The sequence below is a fragment of the Rana temporaria genome, chromosome 7 (assembly GCF_905171775.1).
Source record: "Rana temporaria chromosome 7, aRanTem1.1, whole genome shotgun sequence".
Classification (NCBI taxonomy): Eukaryota; Metazoa; Chordata; class Amphibia; order Anura; family Ranidae; genus Rana; species Rana temporaria.
Genome location: NC_053495.1, coordinates 117,981,970 through 118,008,021, shown reverse-complemented (window position 1 = coordinate 118,008,021; position 26,052 = coordinate 117,981,970). Strand labels below are relative to the sequence as shown.

At 42.4% G+C, this 26,052-nt stretch overlaps 1 protein-coding gene across 1 annotated transcript; it reads right to left on the bottom strand.

Moving 5' to 3' along the window:
• On the bottom strand, positions 1-25,799 carry ZBTB41 (zinc finger and BTB domain containing 41). The gene is given in 8 exon segments (XM_040359889.1): positions 1-121; positions 686-815; positions 4,881-5,028; positions 7,833-7,902; positions 11,508-11,683; positions 11,685-11,718; positions 22,201-23,359; positions 25,560-25,799. Coding segments are annotated over 7 exon segments (1,722 nt in total). The 5' UTR covers positions 23,265-23,359; positions 25,560-25,799; the 3' UTR covers positions 1-21.
• Between the last annotated feature and the right edge of the window lie 253 nt (positions 25,800-26,052).

Here is a 26,052-nt window from a genome sequence, read left to right as displayed (position 1 = left end):
TTGTTATCGTTATGTGTTTACTTACCTGTATGAGCTACCATGGCGGAAATTCTGCCCACAAATACTGCACAGATGTGGCTTTTCCCCACTGTGAATCCTAAGATGTTCCTTTAATGTGGTCCTTAAAACAAACATGCAATTGCATAAATAGCTCAAATTAATTACGCATATAACATTTAGAGTGATGACAGACAGGTTAAGTACAAAGAATATACTTTTTATTGTGAAAAAAAAATAGTTATATCACGGACATTACATATTTTACTTGATAGGAGACCTGTACAGTCTAGTAAACCTGTCTGGACTACTTAAAATTAGAAGTCCACCCCAATACTAAAATCCCTGCATCTAGACATCCACAAACTAATACTAACCTATCTAACGCTGTATAGAAGAAATCGACATACCGTTTTTTACGCCGATCTGATCCCACACTGAGCTGTCAGCTGCGGCTTCGCTGTGTCCTTTGCAGAGCTTCTGCGCTGGAGACCGCATCGGCTTAAAATATATATATATATATATATATATATATATATATATATATATGATACGTATACCGATTTCTTCTTTACAGGGCTAGATAGGTTAGTGTTAGATCATGGATGTCTGTAGATGCAGGGATTTTAGCTTTAGGTTGGACTTACACTTTAAAGAAAAGATCTCCTCCACCTCACTCCCAACTTACCTTTCTCTTACGGATTTCCCACAGATAAAGCAGCTATACTTTCTCTTTCCGCAATGTGTATACTCAATATGGCGTCTCAGATTTCCAGAGTCATTGAACTGACGTCCACAGATATCACAAGGAAAGGGACCTGGAATAAAATAAAATAAAAACTCTGAATAAAATTACATGTTCAGCTGTCTTCATGTGTAAAATGTACAGGTGAAGTAACACACTAAATACAAAACAAACGAAAGGTGTGCTATCCCTTTAAGGAATAAAAAAAAGCTTATGAGTGAATATCATAAGCAAATAAACAAATCAATAGGTAAAATAAACATGTAAAACATGCAAAAATATTACTTCAAACAAAAAGCGCATCTCCCTTTAAAATGTGAGTAACATAAATAAAAAGTCCATAAGTGACAAAATACAGTTCACTCAAAGCGACAGTTTCAGTGTTTTATCAATATGATCTTTAAAATGACAAGATCTGCATCACATGAAAAAGATCAATTCCACACCAGCTGTTAGCAAAGTTCTTCCAGTACCGTAAGGATTGACCAGAAAAGCTCACAACACACATATTGGAAAACAAGGACAAGTGACATAGTGCGATATTGTTTCAACCGATTATATTTATTAAAAGAGTAAAACCCACAATATATTTGAAAGATCCGCATGTAAGCACCACAGCAATCTGACTGGCAAGTGTGATGTCAGAAGGCAGGTCCCTCCCAACGCGTTTTCATCACACAAGGACATTAGTCAGGGAAGAGGGCTAGCCAGCGACATCTTACAGTGCATAATAAATACCAATTGCAACAGCAATGGTGCTCGTCCTTTATTTGGGCAAATCGTTTATAACAACAAATAACCTCCACATCCATCTAGTCAACAAAAACAATTGTGGGGGATTAAAACTATTGCAAAAAAAATCTCACTGTAAATAAAGAGGGAGCACCAGTCATTCATTTGTTTATCAAGATTGATTCAAAGAAGAAGGGAAAGAAGAGGAGGGAAAGGATGAGAAGGGGGAGGAAAAAAGAGAAAATGGAAAAAAGGAAGGGGGGGGGGGGGAGAGGGAAGGGAAGGAAGAAAGGGATCAGAAACAGAAAAAGAAAAGAAAGATAAGAAAGAATGAAAACATGAGGATAGCACTCACATGGGCCACATCTGTAATAATATTGAAGAAGAAGCAATATCTAGCAAGTGGACATTGATGGTCAGACTTTCAGGCCAGGGAAGTATGTTTTTTAAAAAATATATATTTAATAGCATATAAATTAATAGACAAAAATACAGTACAATATTACAGAAATTTTTACAGAAAAATGATCACTGTACATTCCTCAGAAGTCGCCAACGGCACGTTTCGCCGTGGGGCTTCTTCAGGACGAAGACGAGGAATATATGTTTAGCAGCGAAACAGAAATTTATATGTCCAATGGTCCTTCAACGGATTACATCCATGAGGCATATAAGGCACAGATAGAAAAAATATCGGTCATAAACAGCAATGAGCTTGAATAAAAGTTCTCGTAAGCCAGGGATCTTAGAATGGCCAATAAGGTCACAGAACGGTGGTCCATAGGTTAAGGAACTAGACGCCATAGAAGAGTTTGTATAACTCGGGTAGACTATCTTTGTATGGTCCTAGGGCTTACTGGACAGCAGATGACAGCAAGTATGGCAGAGCATAGGGAACCCTATTAGGGAAAGCCCTTAGTTAGCAGCACCGTCAGTAGACAATAGAGTTGAGGTCTATATAGGAGCCATCCTGTATATATATATCCATATCCATATATATATATCCATATATGTATATATATATATATCCATATATATATATACATATACACACACACACACACACAGCACACACAACACACTTATTTATTTTACTTTATTTTGACACCGTTTTAAAAAAAAATGGTAATTTTTATTCCTATTACAAAGAATGTAAACATCCCTTGTAATAGGAAAAAGCATGACAGGTCCTCTTAAATATGAGATATGGAGTCAAAAAGACCTATTGAAAAAATTACAAAAAATAAATAAATGGCCCTTTAAGAGCTATGGGCAGAAGTTTTGACGTTGCTTCCGCCCTGCTATGGCATGGAGACAGGTGGGTGCCATCTTCCTTCCCCACTTTTCCTCCATACCCAGCCACAGCAAGGACCCAATCACCTCCGCCGCTTGCCTTCTGTAAGCGGTGGAGGGACGGACCACCATTATTGTAAACCAGACCACTCACTGAAGAGATGGATACCTGGGGTTAAGGCAGCTAGCTGCTGCCATAACAGAGATATCATCGTCAAAGTGCCGACGTATATATACAGGGGCAGTCCGGAAGTTGTTAACAAACCCCAATGCTACTGGAAAAAGGTTTGTGGACTAATAAAACAAAAGTTGAATTGTTTGGGAAGAATACTCAGCACTATGTGTGGTGCAAAAAGAGCACATCCCTTCCGTGAATTATGGCGGAGGGAACATTATGATGTGGCTTGCTTTGCTGCCTCAGGGCCTAGACCACTCGCCATCAGAGGAGAAAACTAATTCCCAAGTTTATCAAAATATCCTACAGAGTAAATGTCAGGGTGACTGTCCACTAGCTGAAGCTTAGTATAAATTGGATGATGCAGCAGGACAATGACCCTAATCAAAGTAAATCCATTCCACAGGCTGGCTTTAGAAAAAGAAGGCTCTTTTGAAGTGGCCCAGTCAGGTCCCATACTGTAACCCCATAGAGGTGCTGTGGAACAACCTAAAGAGAGCCGTTCACAACCAGGCATTCTGCAAACATGTCTGAGCTGGGCCCCAAACAATCGGAAAGGGGATTCATCAGAGAAAAGGACTTCACCCCAGTCCTCACCAGTCCAAGCCTGGTACCTTTTGCAGAATATCAGTCTGTCCCTGATGTATTTCCTGACGATAAGTGGCTTCTTTGCTGCCCTTCTTGACACCAGACCACCCTCCAAAAGTCTTCTCCTCACTGTGCGTGCAGATTGCACTCACACCTGCCTGCTGCCATTCCCGAGCAAGCTCTGCACTGGTGGTACCCACGATCCCGCAGCGGAATCAACTGTAGGAGACAGTCCTGGTGCTTTGCTGGACTTTCTTGGTGCCCCAAAACTCTTCTTTACAACAATTGAATTTCTCTCTTTGAAGTTCTTGATGATCTGATGAATTGTGATTTAGGTGCAATCTTAGTAGCAGCAATATCCTTGCCTGTGAATCCCTTTTGAGCAAAGCGATGACGACTGCACACGTTTCCTTGCAGGTAACATGGTCAACAGAGGAAGAACAATGACTCCAAGCACCACCCTCCTTTTAAAACTTCCAGTCTGTTATTCTAAACTCAATCAACATTACAGAGTGATTTCCAGCCTTGTCCTCGTCAACACTGACACCTGTGTTAAAGGACAACTAAACCTTTGTTTAAAAAAATAAATAAAAAAACAACAAACATGTCATACTTACCTCCTCTATGCAGTTGGTTTTTGCACAGAGTGGCCCCGATCCCCCTGTTCTGGGGGTCCTCAGCGGCGCTCCTCTTCTCGAGTGCCCTGTTGGAGAAATGCTCTCCCTCGGGGGAATTTGTGTGGGCGTGCTCCCGTTTCCTGCTGCTGCATCTATTGACACACATACAGCAGGACTCAGCCCCGCCCTCCACATCATTGGATTTGATTGACAGCAACGGGAGCCAATGGCTGCGCTGCTATCAATCAATCCAATCAGGACCCGAGACACAGGCTAGAGCTGGTGTGCTCGTTCTCAGCGCTGGACAGACAGGCTCAAATTAGTAAAAGGGGGGGGGGGGGGAATGCATTAAGGTGGAAAAACAGAGTATATGCACATTTTCGTCATAAAACTGAGAAAGCAGACTTTGTGAAAATTAAAAAGTAATAAATAAATATTATACACACACACACACACACACACACACACACATATATTATTTGGCCTAAATTTATTTGAAAATTTTATAACAGGAAGGAAGAAATTTTGTTTGTTTTTGCCCCCCAGGTGACTGCTATTCATTACAGATTGTGTAACCCTGTACTCTTGACATAACTGTTTCAACTGTATACTTAATGTGTATGCTTGATGTGATCCTGAGTTTTTCCACTTGTGCTCTATGTTCTGTACCCTAAAAAGCTTCAATAACAATCAGTTTAAAAAAAAAACGAAAAATGAGAACAAATGAGCATACCTAAATGATATTTTTCCTGATGCCTCAATCTTTTAAAGCGTGATTTAAAGTGTTCATCACAATAGGTGCACTTAAATGGCTTGTCCTGTGAATGAAGGATCATGTGTTCCTCTAAGTGGGGCCGCCGTGTGAAAGATTTATTGCAGATCTAAGAAATGAGATACACATACATATTAAGCAAAAAAAGTACATTCACATATAATAAGATGATCAGTTAAAGCAAGGGGTGCCCAACTTTTTGAAGAGCGAGGGCCACTTAAGCGACTTGGTAACCGGTCGCGGACCACAATGAGCGGAGCGGATGGATGGCATGTCCGTGTCTGCTCTGAATATGCAAAGCAGACACTGACACAGCCCACTTTACTTTTTAGCAGATCGTAGTGGAGGTAGGACACAAGTTTGTTTATGTCTTCCACTACTTAGAGGTAAATGGGAGGGTCCAATTGGTCGGACTGACCGCGTGAAAAGAGCCCAAGGCTGCTTTCACAATGATGTGCTGTGGTTTACCCACACCACGGGTGCAACACAGTGTACCTTTGGCTTTCCTGCACTTTGCAATAGACTTCTATTATATTCTGCATGTTTGGTGCACTTTCAGAAAGCTCACTAAACTAACAGGTAATAACAGAAGTCTATGGCTTGGTGCAGGTAAACTAATCTGCACCTGCGGATCAGTTTTGAAGCAGCCCAGTAACCACTGGAGAAAAGATATGCCCATATATACACTGATTTTAGTAATAAACTGACCTTTAATAACAGTATTCTATTCCATCCTAGAGAAGGAGGTCGCGGGCCACATCAGAGGGCTCCATGGGCCACTAGTTGGGCACCCCTGAGTTAAAGCAATCAATTACCACAACAAAACATAGGAAACAAAATTAGGAAGAGTCCTTACAGTACTACCTACCTTTTGTTAAAGTGGTTCTAAAGCCTCAAGTTTTTTTTACCTTAATGCAGAGAATGCGGATCCACCACTCCCCCAGCCCCCCCTATACCTACCCGAGCCCGATTTTGATTCAGCGCTATGCACTTCAGCAGTGGCTCTCTCCCTCCTCACTGGGAACATTGATAGCAGAGGGAGCCACTGGCTTATGCTTCTGTCAATCAAATCCTATAACAGATCGAGGAATGGGGCAAAGCCCAGCTGTCTGTGTTGTGGATGCAGGCAGCGGGGCTTGTGAGCAAACACACAAGAGTATCCCCCAGCAATGCACTTGCTGGGGCAGAACTCGGAAGAGAGGAGGAGCCAGGAGCGCTGGTGGGGGGCCCCAGAAAAGGAGTATAGGGTCTGCTCTGGTAAGTAGAACATGTTTGTTATTTAAAAAAAATAAAATAAAATTGAAATCACTTTAAGCCTCATGTACAAACCGAAATTAAATCTGAAACCAAGAACAAAAAATGTATGCATTGCTCCTTACAAGTCCTTTGATGTTGTAGTGGTGTTAGTTTACTTTTTGTAACGCAAAGTACAGAAAAAATATCTGTTGATTCTGCCAAAAATCCAGTATGCTTGTTATGGACAGAACTGAATCTCAAATGTAAGCAGCCTTCTCAACCATCTTCTGTGAACTAGACAACTCTATGTAGTGGAGATGAGAAGGGTAGGTGTTTGTAGTCCAAATCAGGACAGCAACCTAGGGTGACAATGCTTCATACATACAGAGCAGTAAGCGAGCGTTGTCCCTCTAGTACAGAAAATGTGTTACTGGCACAATTACCATTTAAGAATAACAGAAAAAATCTGGAAACAAATTAAATTACCAGTAATGCAGTCATTACAGCTCAGGACTGGCAAGCTGAAACATATCACAATTATGTTATTTGGCTTGAATATGCTGTAAAGTAAATCAGCATAAATCACAGGCCTAGATGACTGTTACTAATTTGTTACAGAATGTGTACTTCCGAAAGATAGGCTGGCTTCTTTCACATATATTCATTCAACATTCAAACTACAGAAAAAAAATATAAAGGCAGCCCACCTTTATAATGCTTATGTTTGTATTACATTTAGGCCTCCTCCAGCTTGAAACTAAACTGTTGGAATAAGTTGCTGTGTTAGTACTTAGATTCAGCCTGCAATACACTGACAAACTTTTGGCCAAGTCCTGCTGAATCCGCTGAAATTCAGGAACCACCCAGCTTGGAAAAAAAAATATTTTCAATAAACTTTTGTCCAAGGAGCCAGGTGGGAAATTTTCTGCCAAACAATAGCTGTATCCAATCAGATGCAGTCACTGTTCAGGATTCTGACAGCTAACACAAGTCAGCAGAGGGGATTCATCTTCACCGTTTAGCAAGGATGGAATGAAACTATTATAAATCTATGTGTATGGTTAGTACTAGTCTAGTATAACTAAAAGGCATTTATTTATTATTTTGCATAGAGTGGAGAGGGATTAGAACCCCTGTCAGTTTTTATTGCTGTCTGTGCCCCTATTAGGGAGACTCCCCCTCTCTATTTGTCCTGTTTACCATTATCTTTGAAAGTATAAGATCATCCCAAATTTTGGGTTGTCCCCAGAAAAGTAATAGAGGGGGAAATTTTCAAAACGGGGGGGCACTACTTCTGGTTTCCTGGTGGTCCCCAAGGGTTTTCCTTTAATTTGCAGAGATTTCCTCTCACTTCTTGTTTTAAACGATGGGACAGAAAGTGAAGGGAAATCTTCCCAATGGGACAGATAGGACACAAATAAACCTTACAGGGGTTATAACCCTCCCTTACTCTATCCAAAAAAAAAAAAAAAAAGTTTTGCCTATATAGTTCTACTTTAACCCTTTCTTGGTTTGTAAACATTATTATACAGAATGTATATATAGTGCCAACAGTTTGCACAAAACTTTAAAAAATAAAGGCAGACAGTACAGGTACAATACATTACAAGAAGAATCAGAGGGCCCCGATTTTTACTCCTCCAAAACATATAACATAAATTCAATAAAACGACTTACATCGCACTTCCAGCCGTCACTCTTTAATCTCTTGATTGCAATAAACTCTTGCGCATTTTCTGCATGGAACCTGAAAAAAAAAAAAATGAATAGCAAGAAATATTAATCTCTGCTTTTTGTTATGTGCACACGTCACGTCTCAAAATTTCACACCATTTTTAAATAAAGCAACAAGTAACATCCTCAATTATATCGCACTATATAGACAGATTGCTCTAGCAGTCATAGTTTCAGAATGACTCTATTGTTACAGAAAGCCATCATTGTATATAAAAAGGTAGGAGCCATACATGGATTCATGGAGTCCATAAAATCTGCTGCTCCACATACAGAGCCTACTTTTTCCAAATGTCAGCACATTATCTTAACTATAATTTGCAGACACTGGCTGTATGACAGAAAGTAATCCCTCTGCAAGGCTGACTTCACAAACATCTTAGGATAGTCAATGGGGCTTGAAGTGCAATGGTATAGAAGTTAGCACTTCTGCCAGGACACTACCTGCATGGCGTTTGCATGTTTCTCCCCTCTGCTTGTGTGGGTGTCCCCAGGGTACTCCAGATTCCTCCCACACTCCAAAGAAATGCTGGTAGGTTAATTGGCTCCTGTCTACATTAGCCTAGTGTATGTAGTAAGAAAGATAGAGAACATCGATTAATAAGCTCCTTGAGGCAGGGACTGAAGTGACTGTATAATAAGTAAAGTGCTGCGTACATTGTCTGCATTATATAAATACCTGATAATAAATATGGAACACAAACAATCTGTCTTTCCTCCAGCAATATCTGTAGTACACCAAGCCACACAACCAATACAAATCTCCCTGATGCTGCAAATCTGGAGTTATAGGACTACCAATTTCTGATACATGTAAAACAGCAAATTGAGGGCGAGATGTAGTGATCATCTCTTATGCACAGAGAGATGGAATTGTAAAGCACAGCATCATTTGAGCGTTTGAAAACAAACCCAGCAAATGTACACTGGACCAGATACCCCCAAAAAAGTTGTAAAGTAGTAGTGCTCCTCAGTGAAAGGAGAGTAGAAATTTTAAATTCCCAGCATAGACCCATGTAGCACGACCCCCAGAAGGAGCTGCTGGTTAGTTTTAGGCGCCATGTTACCTCTATTTTCCTCGCCGTCTAGGGTTTACAATGAGAGTGGAGGAAAGAGTTCAATGTCCACACTTTAGGCTTCTTTTTCTGTGCTTTATTTGCCAAACGTGGTAAAAGGATAAGTATCAGTTGAAGAGGTGAAAGGGTAATAGGTTCAGGTGTAAAACTTTGTTCAGAACACTCCTGCTTCCAGCAATGTAGCTTCGTCACCACTTTAGTCAGAGCAGGTATTGTGCACCCGGATAGGACTCTCTCACTAGCCTAGCAGCCAGGGTGTCACACGGAAACTTTAGTAAAGTCTCTGCCACAGACCTTCCCAAAGGTGGAGATGTATTCGTCCAAAATCCTCTCAGCACAGGATTAAGCACCCGAATATCTCTTGAATAAATTCTTGTAAACTCATAACTGACAGGCGACCATCACTCATCTCTCAGCAATCGTGCGTCCTTAGATAAGTTCAAGGCCTCGGAGATACCAGCCTCGTGCTTGGTGCTCTCCAAGAGTGGCTTCCTTCTTTGGGACGGACAGCACAGGACCACTCTGCAAACGTAGACCCAGTCTGACTACCCGGGCCTACTTGTTAGATCACAGTTCCGGACCAACGTGGTCCCGAACCAGGAACACTTGAACACACACCCCCGGCCATGAGGGCCACACACAGGGGGGTGGTGGGACGACAGGCCAGGATCAGCGACGACGACCCCGGGCTAGGTTAGGATGAAGGAAAAAAGCTGGGACAGCCGCACTCCAAAAAAACTCCCTCCTTTATTAAAAATCACAAAATACATGCCACAGCAAAAAACAGCACAACAAAGAAAAGCTGACGTTTCGCACTATGCCTTAGTGCTTCTTCATAGCTAGCATACTAGCTATGAAGAAGCACTAAGGCATAGTGCGAAACGTCAGCTTTTCTTTTGTTGTGCTGTTATTTTGCTGTGGCATGTATTTTTGTGATTTATAATTAAAGGAGGAGTTTTTTGGAGTGCGGCTTGTCCCAGCTTTTTTCCTTCATCCTAACCTGCATTTTGATTGCACTGCTGCACCCTTGGCTTGGACCACAGGAATCAGATTACCTGGTTCTCTTGAGCGGTTACCCACTCTCTCATTTCAGTTCGGACGACCCCGGGCTAATGACGTCTGTTCCTTAAGTACTCTCCCCCAGCATGCACAGCGGGACGATCAACTCCCTTCTGATGGCAGCCAAAGGGGAGACACCTAAAACACCCTGACCTGACCTGACTGCTGCCACCCTTGCCTGGAGTGATAGCAAACACCCCAGACACCAATAGCAGTCACTCAACAGTACAGCCATGGCTGGAACAGAGGCCCAAATTTAGTAAAAAAAACTAACCCTCCGACTACCCTAAATTAAAGTAGCGCCGGCCAGAAAGCAGCAGCCGCTACACCTATATATCTGTACTCTCATCTTTCTCGTAGATGTTGGCAATAAAGGAAGCTTGATTAAAAAAAAAAAAAAAATCGTGTCTGGGTTTTTTCACAGTGTAGAATGGCCACAGAGGTGGCGAAATGGCTCAGTATGAATCCAGACCACCATTACTTAGAGTGTTGTTTTAACTGTCACTCTGGTACTATCAGCACTATTGGTTACCGGGCTGGAGAAAGTATCACTGGACTAGAAGTGAGGTGACATCACCGCACGAACAGCATGCTCCATTGAGAACCACCAGTCCCTCTGACATGTTAAACCCTAGCTTTTAAAGGATGTTGTACAAACTGTAATGTGTTTGGGAAAGCACTGGAGTGCTGGGCTGTGCAGGGGACGAGAGCAGCTGGCTCAGGAACGCAGTGGTTCATTGAGAAGCTGAGCCAGCTGCTGTCCAGGTTTCTGGGCAAATGGTCGGAAGCTTTCAGAGACTGGATCTGGTCTCACATCATCTATCTACACTGAGCTTTAGCAGAACTAACTGCACTACTGCGATACACAGAAGAATAGCCAAAAAGCTTTGGCTATACTTCTTCTTTAAACAGTGCCCTCCATGAAAAATGAACACCCAGCTTACTTGGGGAGGCATTGATGAAGCACCTCCAAAAAGCAAAGGTACAGAAGTCTAAGCAGATGCAATTTTTTTTTTTTTTTTTACAATTCAAGTCTTTTAAGCTATTTGTATTTAGTAAAATGGACTTTCCATTTTGTAGTTTCATATTACCAACCATTTTCCTTGCCATCTCCTTGGATGAGGTCTTCCATTTTATGGCTATCTTGACATGCTAGGCTTGCAGTTTCAGGGTAGCTGGATAATTGCCAGTTGCCTATCAGTGCTACTTGGCACTTATACCACTCTGGATGCTTTGGTTAAGTGTCCCCAACCTGTTTGCAGAGACACTACAGTAGTTGTAAATCCCTCTTTGCTTGGGTCCCCTTTCCTAACAGAATAGTGACCCATCCACAGTAACAGGATGGGTCACTATTCTGTTACTGTAGGAAAGGGGTCGCAAGCAAAGAGGCGTTTGACATTTTTCCAGCTCTTTATTGTACAAACATGGCCCAATCCATAAACAGTGCACATAAGCAGAAAATATGATAGCCTAAATGATTTACCTCTTGACATGTTTCACAAGGGTCTTCCTGCTTGCATGGAGCTTGCTGCAGAATGGACACTTGTGATCCTTTCTGGGAATTGCTGTTTCATTGTTGTGCCCTCATTCTCGATGAACTGTTAGGTTAGATTTGGTGGAGTACCTCAAATTGCAGATGTCACATTGAAAAGGCTTTTCCTCCTGTGTGCACTCTTGTATGGCTCTCATATTACCTGGAAATAAATGGCAGCTCTAATAAATGGTAAGCATTTTTCAGTGATAAGTTGGGTGTAGACATAGACAACACAGCTCTCACCAGTATAGAATTGTTCTCGTTAAATAGAACAAGACAGCGGGTAGCATTTGTAGAAATCAGAACCTCAACTCTTCCATTGCTATAATAGTGCAGACTTATCCAGAGATAGTCCTCTCCTGGTATTAATTTATAATTTACGATTTAGGAAAGCAGGAGGCCTCACTCTCTGGATGGATATACGGCTTTCACAGAGCCTGTCCCATCCCCTGCCCCAGATAAGGGCTCTAAGGACGTGTTCACACCAGATGGGTTGGGACTATGCTGGCCACTATTTCCAGCGCAGGGCCAATGCAAAGACAAAGTGTCTTGTTTCCAATAGTGTCAGTTCACACCACAGCGTTGCTGTGCTGGGCACTGAAAAGTACTGCATGGACATGAACTACAGACTCGCAGTGCCGCTGCTGTGAAATAGAACTGTATCGAACAGTCACTTGTGACATCATATTCTGTGTTGAGAAGAATGCTGGACAAACCATTGCTTTTACTTTTTTTCATCTAGGGTTGCACCGATACCGGTGCAGATACTAAGCATTTGCATGAGTACTTGTCTTTGTGCAAATGCGCCAATACCTAAAAACCGATACTTTTTTGTGTAGTGCAGTGCGATTTGACATCTGCTATCTGCTGGTGATTTGACAGTTCACTTGTCACCATCACAACTAGCAGCTCTTGCTGTCCTCCTTGCCTCTCTTGTGGACACACCCTGGCTCAGTCTTCTCAGTCTGCATCTGAAGGATTATACAGCAGGCCACGTAGCAAGGATGGATGGATGGATGGATCAGAATGACACAAACCACAAGCTTTGTGTCAGGCGTGTGTGTACAGTGTGCACAGAGGTTTCTCATAGCGACTGCACCCTGGGTTCACACAGGAGCAGTGTGGTAAACTGCATTCCTGTTCAAATTACATGTGATTCTTTACAGTGCGATTTGAGCCCATTTATTTTGTATAGGCTCAGACTGCACCATAGGTATCAGTAATTGGCATCGGCGAGTATCCGATAAAAAGTATCGGTACTTATATTTGTTCATAAAAAAGTGGTTATCAGTACATCCCTACTTTCATCCTCAAGTAAAAAAATCGTAATATTATAAATGCACATTCTGACTGGTTCTTTTTATAGCAGAACTCAATTGCCTAAAAAATATTTTTATCAGTTTCACGTTATAGTACAGCTGATAAACAAATCTTTGTGGTGGCCCAAGTCGCCTACCTTTATTCCGTTCAAGCACAGCAGCCTTCCTCAGGCTCTTCAGCATTCACAACTCTGACCGTGTAAGATGCCCATGTCTTCTGTTGCGTACTATGGTTCTATAGTTCTATCCTCGGCTGCCTATAGGGAGATCAGAGAACGGAATCACAGTGCACAACAGGGTTCACAGGCATCAATCCATGATAGAGTCTGATGGAAGTGCAGCACTTGAACGGAGCAAAGGTGGGAGACAACAAACCACCTAGGCGGGTAATATAGCTAGAGAACTGCCAATTAGGATTTTATTTGAGTGACAGACAGTGTCGCATTAACCACTTGCCGACCGCCACATGCCTATTTACGTTGACAGAATGGCACGAGCAGGCAGATTGGCGTACAGGTACGTCCATTTGAATCTGCCACCCCAGCGGTCCGTGTTCATACGATCCCCACATAGAGGAGAGTGGAGATCTGACAGGGCGGATCCCTGCACAGTGTGCAGGGACCGCCTTGTCATCTTTCCCAGGTCAGCGAGGATCAACAGAGCGATCCCCACTGAGCAAGCAGATTGTTAAAATCAGAGCTTCACGGATCCGCACGTCTGAACGGGCCCTTATGATGTTTAGAGAATATATGTAAGAAAAAGAAAGAAAAAAAACTCAAAATTTGCAAAGTGCATGTAAAACCAACCACTTACTTTCTATGCGAGCTGCAACATGTTAATGTGATTTCAATAGTCACGTGAATATTTTAAATATACAGCTTTCAAATAAACCAATACATGGTGATCCTGCCATTGTTAGAGGGTGACAACACGTTCTTTCTTCCAATTGTGCACCTGCGTTGTCATCTTCTTATTAAGAACTAATAAGGCTCCTTTCACTCTCGGACTCCGTCGCTACGGCATATGACAAGCCCCTCTCTGCTCACTGAGCGGGCAGGGGCTTGTGCAGCTACGCTTATTCCTAAGGAGAGATCTTATGAAACCGGACATCATATCCGTTTTCATCAGATCTCAACCGATCCGCCATGAACGGATGGTGACGTATCGCCATACGTCCGATTTTGGTGGGTGTAAGCGGCCATGTCTCCGCTGACATTCGACGCTCCATAGGATTCCATGGAGCGAGCCGTTTCAGCGTCCGCCGTCAAAACTGACAGGCGGACCGAAAAGGTCCGATCGTGTGAAAGGGGCCCAAGTAGACATTTTAATACACATTGCACGGGCAGGTTAAATGTTGTCACCCTCAGGAAGTCCACCATGACTGAATGCAGGGAGGACTATTCATGTGGGTGGGTGGAGGTTACAAGATTACATAATGGCACCATCCCAAAAGCATAAATTCAAAGATTGAATCTCAACTGCCTCACAACCGAATGTAAACATGTGGAGTGAGAGAAAGGACTTTGAATGTGCCATAGATTACATACCAAAGGAAAGGTAAAATATAAAACATATACAATTTATTCTGTTACATAACGAGATCTAGAAGTTTAAAATATTTGCATAGAACCTAGCATATACAAAACTTGATATATATGCCAGATTATATGCAAATATTTGTAACTTTTAGATCTTATTATGTAACAGAATAAAGCTTATATGTTTTTATATTTACTTTCCTTTGGTATGTAATCTATAGCACATTCACAGTCCCTTATCTCACTCCACACATACACTCAGTGTGAGCAGTTGAGATTCAATCTTTGAATGTACAGTGCAGTGTACAGAATGAGGGAGAGTGGAATAAGGGAATGTACAGCACAGCATAGAGAATGACCAAATGGGAAAATGTTGAATAGGGAATGCATAGCAATGGAATGGTGTGGAATAAGGAAACATACAGTCAGAGTACAAAATGAGGCAATGTGGAATAGGCATGATTTAACATACAGAATAGAATGGTGTAGAGTAGGGAGAGTACAGCATAAGGCACAGAATGAGGCAATGTGGAATAGGCCATGATTTAACATTAGGGCCGAAACAACTAATCGATTAATCGACAACCAATCGATTATGAAATTAATCGATTACAATTTTCATAATCGATTAAATCGGCCAGTGGCATAATGGGGTTTGAAAAAACTAAAATTAGCCCTTTATAGTACGGAGAAGCAAATCACTACTGTAAATATTACTTTCACTGTCCCAAAGTAAAAAAATGAACCCCTTACTGTAGCGATTATTTGCTCTTTTTGTAATTATTATTGTTTGTTTGACCCCATTATGTTACTAAACATCTCAAGCCTGGGCCACACCTCTGTTTTTTGCCTAAACACACTACAGTTCATTTACATGTTTTCCTATGGGACACGTTCACATCCATGATTTTTTTTCAGCTGCTGCGTATTTGGAAAGGCAAGGACTTTTTAAACGCAAAACGGTGCGATTTGGTTTTTGGGGTTCAATATACTTCAATGGAGAAGCTGCAGAAAAGTATGTAATGTGTTTTTGCAGGGAATTTGTGTTTTGTAATCTGCCCAACAACAAATTGGCCCAAAATTTTTTTTAAAATGCCATTTTTTTTTTTCAAGGCTATTATCCAATTAATCGAAACAATAAATCGGCCAACTAATCGATTATGAAAATAATTGTTAGTTGCAGCCCTATTTAACATACAGAATAGAATGGTGTAGACTGAGTAAGGAGAGTACAGCATAAGGCACAGAATGAGGCAATGTGGATTAGGAAATGTACAGAATGAGGTGGTGTTGAATAAATGTACATGACAGAGAACAGATTCAGGTGGTGTGGAATAGGGAAGGTACAGCATACAAATTGAGGTATGGAATAGCAAATATACCACAAAGACAAGCAGTCAGCAGTAGGAAACAGACATACAGTACAATATACAGAATTGCTCAGATGTATCATACAGTACAGTATACATACAGTGAAGTGATCAGGCATATGTAATGTACAGTACAGAGCACAGACTAATCCACGCTGTAGACTACAGGTATATTGTATGTTACATACTCCTAACCGATTCCCTCCGAATGTACTGTATGTTTATTACTGCTGGTTGTTCCACTGTGCACAGTTCTGTATGTACTCAGTTTTGTACACTGGGGTGGGAATATATTTCATATCCCCCTCACATGAGAAATATATCACATCACAAGTGATGGAGCAGGGGGGCCCAGTTATTACTTTGCTAAACTTTTTTTCCTCTTATCCGCCAAGTTTATTGTGTTCCTGCTGCTGCTCTATATTGCTGTTCCCAGCCAGCCTGGACTGCAGCTGTTTCAGCACCACAAAGTTCACAGTAGCTGCGACTCACAGGTAGGTACAGTCCCATTGCTCATTGTTGTGATTAGTGCAACACCCTGCATTCCAAAATCTGCCTGCACAATGTAGAAATTGGAGTTTTGCTGGACCAATTACAACAATGAGCAACGGGACTCTAACCACCTGAGGTAACTTCTATATTATAATCAAATTTTTACAAATAAGTGTTTTTACAACCTCTTAAATCAAATTTGCATGTCACCAAGAATGATCCCAGGTGTGTTCAGACATGAGTCCAAATTGGTCTGAACTATCCTGCCAAAAAGCGGTCATTGCAGATAGAGGTCGACCGATGCGATATTTAGAAATCAGGGCGGACGATGGCCGATATGTGATGCCGATTTTTTTTTGGTGGCACTGGATGGCACTAATTGGCACTGGAAGATGCCACTAGCAGAAGGCACTGATTGGCAGGTGGCACTTATTGGCACTGGCAGGTGGCACTGGCAGATGGCACCGATTGGCACTAACAGGTGACACTGGCAAGTGGCACTGACTGTCAGGTGGTACTAATTGGCACTGGCAGGTGGCACTGGATGGCAATAGTTAGCACTGGCAGATGGCACTGGTTGGCATTGGCAGGTGGCACTGATGGCTTTAGTTGGCACTGGTAGGTGGCACTGGCAGGTGGCACTAATTGGCACTGGATGGTGGAACTGGTATTGGCACTGGCAGGTGGCATTGGCAGATGGCACTGGATGGAAGGTGGCACTAATTGGCACTGGATGGTGGCACTGGCAGGTGGCATTGGCAGATGGCACTAATTGGCACTGGTATTGGCAGGTGGCATTGGCAGATGGCACTGGGTGGCAAGTGGCACTAATTGGCACTGGCAGGTGGCACTGGTTCAAAAAAAAAATGGTGTCACCCCCCTCAGTACAGACCCCCCTCTCCCTCCAGTATAGACACCCCCCCCCTCCTCAGTACAGACCCCCCCTGCCCCTCGTAGTAGACACCAGAGAGCGGTGTGTGTCCCACGAGCGCGGGCCCCTCCTCCTCTGTGGGTGTAAACAGAGAGGAGGGCCGCCGCGCTGGGTGTACCAAGATGGCCGTGGCTCCGGAGCTAGGCCGAAGCCGCGGCCTTTCCTGATGCTGTGACCGCGGCAGCAATCCGCGGATTGCCGCCACTGTCACAGCATCAGGAAAGGCCTCGGCCTAGCTCTGGAGCCGTGGCACGGCTAACGGCCATGTTAAATATCGGCCTAATTTGGCCGATATATATCAGTCGACCTCTAATTGCAGACAGTGCCAGGGCTACCATAAAGCGGCTTAAAATATAGCCTTGAAGTGATAGTATGTGCAATATATGCTCAATTCCGATATTTCGTGATGTCCAAATAAAATATATGAAACACAAAAGATATGTATAGAGTGTCCCCCAGGGCACTGTAAGTGAAAATTGAAAATTTTTTTCCACCCTATGGTGGCTAAACAAATATTAAAAAGTGTCAACCAAACAATATGTGTATAGTTGGTGCCTAATTCCAGGGCACTGTGCAGGCAAGTAATAAAGATTGTATAGTGAACTTTCGTATGGGTCACTTCTGCCAAGTAGTGAAAAAACAATATATATATATATATATGTGAAAAAAATAATAAAAATATTGCCAAAAAGTACAATGCTGTTCGGTTAAGACCACCCACAAGAAGTATCAAGCCTGATACAAGGATTCAATGCAAAGCGACAATTGTTACATAAAATGGAATAAACAAATATAGATAATTATATAAACTAACTGTGGTTATTTGAAAACACAGTCCCAATAAGAAGTGAACATGTGAGGAGTGAAGTGGAGTGACCAAGTTCACATGTACAAAAAATCAAAAATTAAAAATCAAAAATTGATGAGCATAGACACCCCGCTGTGGGTGTAAACAGAAGTGTTGCTAGAGAAACCTCTTAATTGATTAAGATCTCAAAGACCAAACAATAGTTCAGTTTGGAAACAATGTGACACTAGTATTAAAAGTGCATGATTGGAAAAACAAGATAGTGACTTCATGTGATTTTCTTCTTAAATAGCCATGGGGCTCCTAAATATTCCTTCTACAAGTTACTGGCATCAATCTGAAACAAGTAAAAGGCACTTTTCTAAATCTAGATCACATAGGTTGTAGCATTTCATACATATAATTTGTGTTTATTATTTATGTAACAAAAAATTTTTTCTTGAATAAGTCCCTGGTACACTAATCCGAGAGAGAACTATTAAACCATTCTCTCCTTTTCCTCCCTGCATATAGATTATTCATCTAAATAGATCGCCTGGGATGATAATATAATGCTGAGTGGGGACATAAACCCCCACCCCTTTTTAAACCACGGCGAATAATGGGTTCTCTCACCAAAAGCTTGCCCACCATATACATGAGATAATATACTATAAATGTATGGAAGTCCCTGCACAGAAATATACATAGTATTGGAGAATTGTGTAATCATAATAGGATCCCCTGACACTGATTTGAGTCATACATTCCAACCATTATCACCTCATACACTCTGCATAATATCTCACCTTGACATCACAGGGCAGGGAAACTATTTAATTAATGAGGTTATATATATATACAAGTCTAAATATTATTATTCAACAATTATTCTTTCTTCTCTTTTTTTCCATTATTATATGATGTGTATCTGCATAAGAATGATTGCAGTACAATGGATTTTTATTTCACGGATTTTACTGTTTTCATGTTCATACTGGGGTATTAATAACTGTTTAAATTGCTCAGCACAATCATTAACAGAAAGAACTATTTTTGCCTACGGCGCCGGCTGTGTCCTTCCCCCTAGTACTATTGGATTATACCAAGGGTAATGGATGGGAGGACTAAAGGGGTTAAAGTAATCGTAGAGCCAGCCATTCAATTTCCTCACGAAAGGCGGGACACATCCATAGCCGTGTATATAAAACACGAGCGTACGTCTGTCAGCTTGAATCACCTTTGAGAACGTCAACCGACGAAACGCGTCAGGTGACCATTGACGCAAGCACACACGTACGCACGGCCCATCAGCTGACTGCATCGCTGTCCTCCGAGCCGCGACTCGCCTGACAAGGGAAACCACGGACGCTCTTTGCTTGCTGCACGGCGGCTCCGTTTGGCACAGGCTTCGCTAGTTAAGCTCGAGAGTAGGAACAGCTAACAGGGCTTATTGTGCCTCTATTTTGCATTTTACCTTTTTTTATATTATATTTTTTTGCAAAGTCCTTTTTTTGATTGGTCTTCTGATCTTCAAAAAAAACCCCTTTTTTATTCCATGGAAGTGGTTTCCTAAAATAGCATACCTGTACATATATCCCACGGGGATTTGGGATTGGTGATCGGTTTGTTATACCACCAACTTACAATTTTTTAAAAAAAGACGAATGGTCTTTTTCTTTTACAAACGCAGTGTCACGCTATGTGGATTTTTTCTTTTTTTCTCCTTTAAATCATTATCCTTTGGACACCTGGAAGCTGCTTGGATTTCCTTCCCTCCCCCTCTGGAGAGGTGATAAAGCATTACTTTGCCGTTTTACACACCAGCACAACAACAACTATCGAGGTACCACCACCATTGCCTTTTGCCCCTAGGGGTGCCAACATTCGGTGAGTGGGGACCCAACAGGGGGAGCACAAAAGTCACGTTAAAATCAACTAAGAAGAAAATCACATGAAGTCACTATCTTGTTTTTCCAATCATGCACTTTTAATACTAGTGTCACATTGTTTCCAAACTGAACTATTGTTTGGTCTTTGAGATCTTAATCAATTAAGAGGTTTCTCTAGCAACACTTCTGTTTACACCCACAGCGGGGGTGTCTATGCTCATCAATTTTGATTTTTAATTTTTGATTTTTTGTACATGTGAACTTGGTCACTCCACTTCACTCCTCACATGTTCACTTCTTATTGGGACTGTGTTTTCAAATAACCACAGTTAGTTTATATAATTATCTATATTTGTTTATTCCATTTTATGTAACAATTGTCGCTTTGCATTGAATCCTTGTATCAGGCTTGATACTTCTTGTGGGTGGTCTTAACCGAACAGCATTGTACTTTTTGGCAATATTTTTATTATTTTTTTCACATATATATATATATATTGTTTTTTCACTACTTGGCAGAAGTGACCCATACGAAAGTTCACTATACAATCTTTATTACTTGCCTGCACAGTGCCCTGGAATTAGGCACCAACTATACACATATTGTTTGGTTGACACTTTTTAATATTTGTTTAGCCACCATAGGGTGGAAAAAAATTTTCAATTTTCACTTACAGTGCCCTGGGGGACACTCTATACATATCTTTTGTGTTTCATATATTTTATTTGGACATCACGAAATATCGGAATTGAGCATATATTGCACATACTATCACTTCAAGGCTATATTTTAAAAGCACTTGCGATACCTAGCACACAGGACATTACCAGAATTACAATTTAAACTTACTGGCTGGTTTCACACTCCCTCTGAAGTACACGCACTAATTTCACTGGAAGAACCAACGGATCATTGGGAAACCAGTGTGGATTATAAGCAATAATAGAGGGTAGCACCTGGTCGTTTGGACAAACGATAATAAGGTCTAGGAGACCCACTTTCATTGGTCTCTCCTAGTAATTGGAGCTCCCCTACAAATATAACATCGCCTTATAACAACACCTTATAATATAGGACATCTTGTGGATACTCAAACATAAAACACAAGCAGCGCCACTATCCCCAAATTTAACTAATCTTCACTTCCAGGTTTCATTGAAACCTGTCAGGGAGGCAGCAGCTTAAATAACCCTTTCTTTCCTAAGTGCGGATCCCCCCAATCCATAAAGCGGCTTAAGCAGCCGCCTCAAGGCGCCAGGATGGGTGGGGGGGATGGAAATCGAAATTCATGAGCACTTGCTGGCGATTCGGATTTTTACATTAATTTTTTTAGTAAAGCAGACTGTCGGCTTTCATGTGCAAGTGATACAAGCAGCTGTTAAGCCACCCATCACTTCCACCACCGCCGTGATATTCCACCCCCCTGCCATGTTCACCGGGCTCTGCTGTCCCACCTGCAGGCCTGGTGCCATCATGGCTGGTTGTTACTGGGAAGGGCGGCAGAAGCTCAGCAGACCTCCGTCCACTCAGCCTCCCTCCTGTAGACAGACCGGGAAGTGACATGTATGACATCACTCCCTGGACCCGAGCAGTTATTTTGTGGAATCAGTGCTGGGGGAAGCAGCTGATCACAAAGGAGACATCCAGGGTCTCTCCATAAAGAGAACCTGTCACCTATATGCTATCACATAGAGGTTGATTGGCCCCCTATGTGATAACTTTTATTACTATGTAAAATGAAATAAAAATTAAACAAAAAATGTTTTACGTATATAAGAAGACATATATAAAAAAAAAAATGCACATTATCCTAAATAGACAAAAATCCTTGCAACGACTGCGCTTGCAAACAGCCAATCATAAGTGGAGGAGGCATTCCCCGCACATATACAAGGGGCATATATATACTATAATAAGTTGTGAGGAAGGGAATGTCTCTGTCGTTTATAATTGGCTGTCCTCCAGTTACAGCTTCCTGGCAGGACAAAGTATCCAAAAACGCCTGAGCACGCCCCTTATGTGACCTTTTTTCCTTCAGGATACAGTGGTTGGTGTACGAGTCACCAGTTGCCAGGGAAAGGATTATTAGAAGGGATGAGCTTAAGACTTTATTTACCCTTATTAGGTCAATAATGTTACGAGCATCTCGGTCCCTTTGTGTACATGCAGTTGCAGGGCTGGGAATGCCCTGGCTGCAGTTTTGTGGGTGGCAATGGGCAGAAGTTTGTACCAACCCTGAGCTCATCAGTCATTAGCACTTATACATCACAAAAGTAAGCAGAGGTGTTAGCAAAGAAGCAACATCAATACACTCACCAAATCGATCGAAGGTCTTATCACACTTTGGGCATTTTAAAGTTCTTTTGTTGTTAATCTGTAACACAATTGGCGCTAGACCTTCTGGGAATTTTCCAAAACTAACAGCATTTTCATTTTTCTGTTCGCCTTCTTCTTGTTCCCCAATGTTTTGTCCCTCGTCACCTCCAGATACCTCCTCCCCATCCTCTTCTTCCACAGATTGGTCATTGTCCTCCACTGCATGGCTTTCCTCGTGAAGCTCACTGTCAGAATCTTCTGGGTCTGTGCTCTCCTGACTGCTTTTGCCCAAATCGCTACTTGACGCTCCACTGTCACTCTCTACGTCTTCTACATCGTCATATTTTTGGGGACTTTTTCTTTTACGCGTTGACTTCCTAGGGGAGGAATCGGAATCCTTGGGAACATCTGTTGTATCCAACTTGTGGGATTTGTCCACGTGATTCTCCAGTGTTTTTTTGTAGCAAAAACTGCGTTCACAGAAGGGACATTTGTGACTGCTGTCGAGTTTATTAACGGCCTCGTCTTCTGTGTTCAGAGGCGGCTGATTGTCAAGGGGGGGTAAAATGTCACTTTCAGCCGCCAGCAATTTAACGGCATCAATTATGTCCAAAAACTTTGCAGCCTCCAAGACCAGGCTTATCTCAGTTTCCAACACCAAGAATTCGGATGTGTAGAGAAAATTCAGCAAGTGTTGGAAGATTGAGCTATTTACATGCTCTAACGTCACCACGTCCATGTTTGGGTTCTTTGTCAGACAAGCGTGGAAGTAACTGCTGCCTACGGCCACCACCACTTTGTGCACTTGGAACTCCTTCCCTTCCACCACAATGACCAAATCACAGAAGGACAACTGACGCTGGCGATCGTCGTTCAAATATTTCAGCAAGTTTTTGTTATAGTTGAGTGAACTGAGGACTTTTCTCTGAACCAGAGCTCTCACTACAGGAGATGGACTGGGGTCACACTGTGTGGAGGGAAGATCTGGGACAGCCGCCTTATCCTTCCCATCAGATGAGCTGATGTGCATTTTTGTCACAACCCTCCGTCTCTTCTTCATGTTAAAAATACAGCAGTGACATAGGAAGGATAAAATGTTATCATTTGTTATTAAAAATCACGTAACCTCATTGCATGGGAGGATCGTCGCATTTCCTGTAAAACAACATAAAGGGGTGTGACCATCTTTAATATGGGCACTGCGCTGAAGAATAAACATCACAAATGCAGACACCAGTTGCTCTTAGGCTGGGTTCACAGTATCTTTGCATGCAGCTCACAGCAAGGGTCCAGTGCGTCCCCGTTCGCCGTTTAAGGTCCGATTTCAGACAGAATTTTGGGCTGAATTCGGACCTGAAACAGACCAAAAGACGCACTGGGCTCCTGTGAAAATTCGCACCAGACCTGCTGCGGAGATATGTGAACCGGCTTCATAGAGAGCCAGTCAAAATCTCCTGCTATTGCGAATTCAATGTAGGGAACCCGCATCCAATTCGCAATAGTGTGAACCCAGCCTTAATGAGATTATAAACTGTTTTTAAAAAAAAAAAATTTAACCACTTGACCTCCGGAAAAATTACCCTTCTTTCATGTCCAGGCCACTTTATGTGAAACGGCACTGCGTTACTTTAACTGACAATTGTGCGGTCATACAAAGCTGTACACAAATATAATTTATGTCATTTATCCCGACAAATAGAGCTTTCTTTTGGTGGTATTTGATTACCACTGCATTTAATTTTTTTGCGCTATAAGCAAAAAAAGCAGACAATTTTGAATAAAAAAAAAAAAAAACTGCAGCTGACTTTTACAATATGGACACTTACCTGTCCAGGGCACCCGCGATGTCCTCACCTAAAGCCGATCTGTCCCTAGGTTCCCGGGTGCAGGCGCCGGCATCTTCAGTAAGGGAATCAGGAAGTGAAGCCTTGCGGTTTCACAGCCTGGTTCCTTACTGCGCATCCTAACTGGTCCCTGCTGTCTCCTGGGACCTGTGTGTCCAGAAGGGTGGGCGGAACAGGAGCCGGACATGGCATAGATCGCCACGGAGCCTGCGGCGATCTATACCCGGAAGTGGAAGCAAATACCTGGATTAGACAGGTATCTGCACCTCCCACCTGAAAGGTGCCAAATGTGACACCGAAGGGGGGGGGGGATCCGAATAGCGGAAGTTCAATTTTTGGGTGGATCTCCGCTTTAAATGAACAAAAAAAACATGCATATTAAACACACACTAAATAAGCACATATTGATTGATTTAAGCGAACGTTATAGCGTCTACAAATTATGGGATATATACTGGAATATTTATTTTTTATTATACTATAAATGGTGGCGATCAGCGACTTATAGAGGATCTGCAATATTGCAGCAGTGATTATCTGACACTTTTTGGGAACCAGTGACACAAATACAGTGATCAGTGCTAAAAATATGCACTGTCACTGTACGAATGACACTGGCTAGGGAGGGGTTAGTCATCTAGGGCAATCAAATGGTTAACTATGGGCCTAGCCAGTGTTTGTGTTTACTATGTGTGTCGCTTTTACTAGTGGAGAAGAATCTTCGCACAGAATCCATCCTTTCCAACCTGTCGGAACGAAAATCTGCCTTGTTTACACAGGCAGAGCTCTGTTCTGAGTCTCTGTCCAGCAATCGGCGGGTGCCGATGGACATCGAGTGCCTGGCCCCCGCAGATCGGCTTCTGCTGTGAATAATCACAGCAGAAGCGGCACATTGGTGGCATGCACTTGCCACCTGCACGAGTAAGGACAGGACGATATATATATATATATATATATATATATATAAAAAATAATCCAGCGCACAACTGCCACCCTGGTTAAATAACAAAAAATGTGATAGAATTTAACAGAGCGGCCCAGAACCTCCTCATCTGGGGTCCCTGCTGAGGCCCCTGGCTCCTCCTTAAGTCCCAGTGCCCCCATAGCAAGCCATTTGCCATGGGACATTCCTGTGGGCATGATTCCGAGCTATATGCATAGACACAGATTGGTGGCCCTGCTCCCTCCTCACAGAATCTGACTGACAGAAGGAGCCAATGACTCCCACTGCTCTGTGCAAAGCCTGTGAGAGCGGAGAGAGCCCCTACAGATGGGCACATCGCGGGGGTCATAGGAGGGCTCAGGTAAGTATAAGGGGGGGTGATACACATACTGATTATTTTTTTTTTTTTTAACTTTAATGCAGACAATACATTATGGTAAAAAAGTGTTTAGGCTTTAGAACCACTTGAAAATAGTCCCCAGCCTCCATTACTCCACCTCACACTACAATGTCAGTCCAGTGTGAGTACTTATATAAGCCAGCTACACGAGATCAGTCCTTACAGTACCTTATATAGGGGCTTCATATCACCTCTAGCCCACCTCTTCCACCTTTCTCTGCTTTCTCCGATCTTCTACCCCTTCTTCCTTATTATTCTTTCTATGGTCGAGTTCCAAGCCTCGCTCCCAAATCAGCATTCTGCGTTCCAAACCTCACTCTCAGCTCAGCACCTGCGTTACAAGCTTTGTTTCCGAGTCTTCATTCTGCGGACCACGCCTCATTCCTAGATCGGTATTATGTCACTGTAGCTTTTCTGTGAACGAGTACTGGGTGTAGCAAGATGGCGGCGACGTAACGTCACTTCCGTTACACATTCTGACGGGTCGCCGAAAACACCTGCATTCTAGGAGTCGTCTCTAGATTAGTGCTCAGCGTTCCAAGCCTCACTCGAAAACGAAATCCTGCATTCCAAGCAACATTTCTTTAGCAGTATTCTGCGTTCCAAGTCTCACTACTATATCAATATCCTGGGTTTCAAGCCTCACTGTCAGAGCGACAAG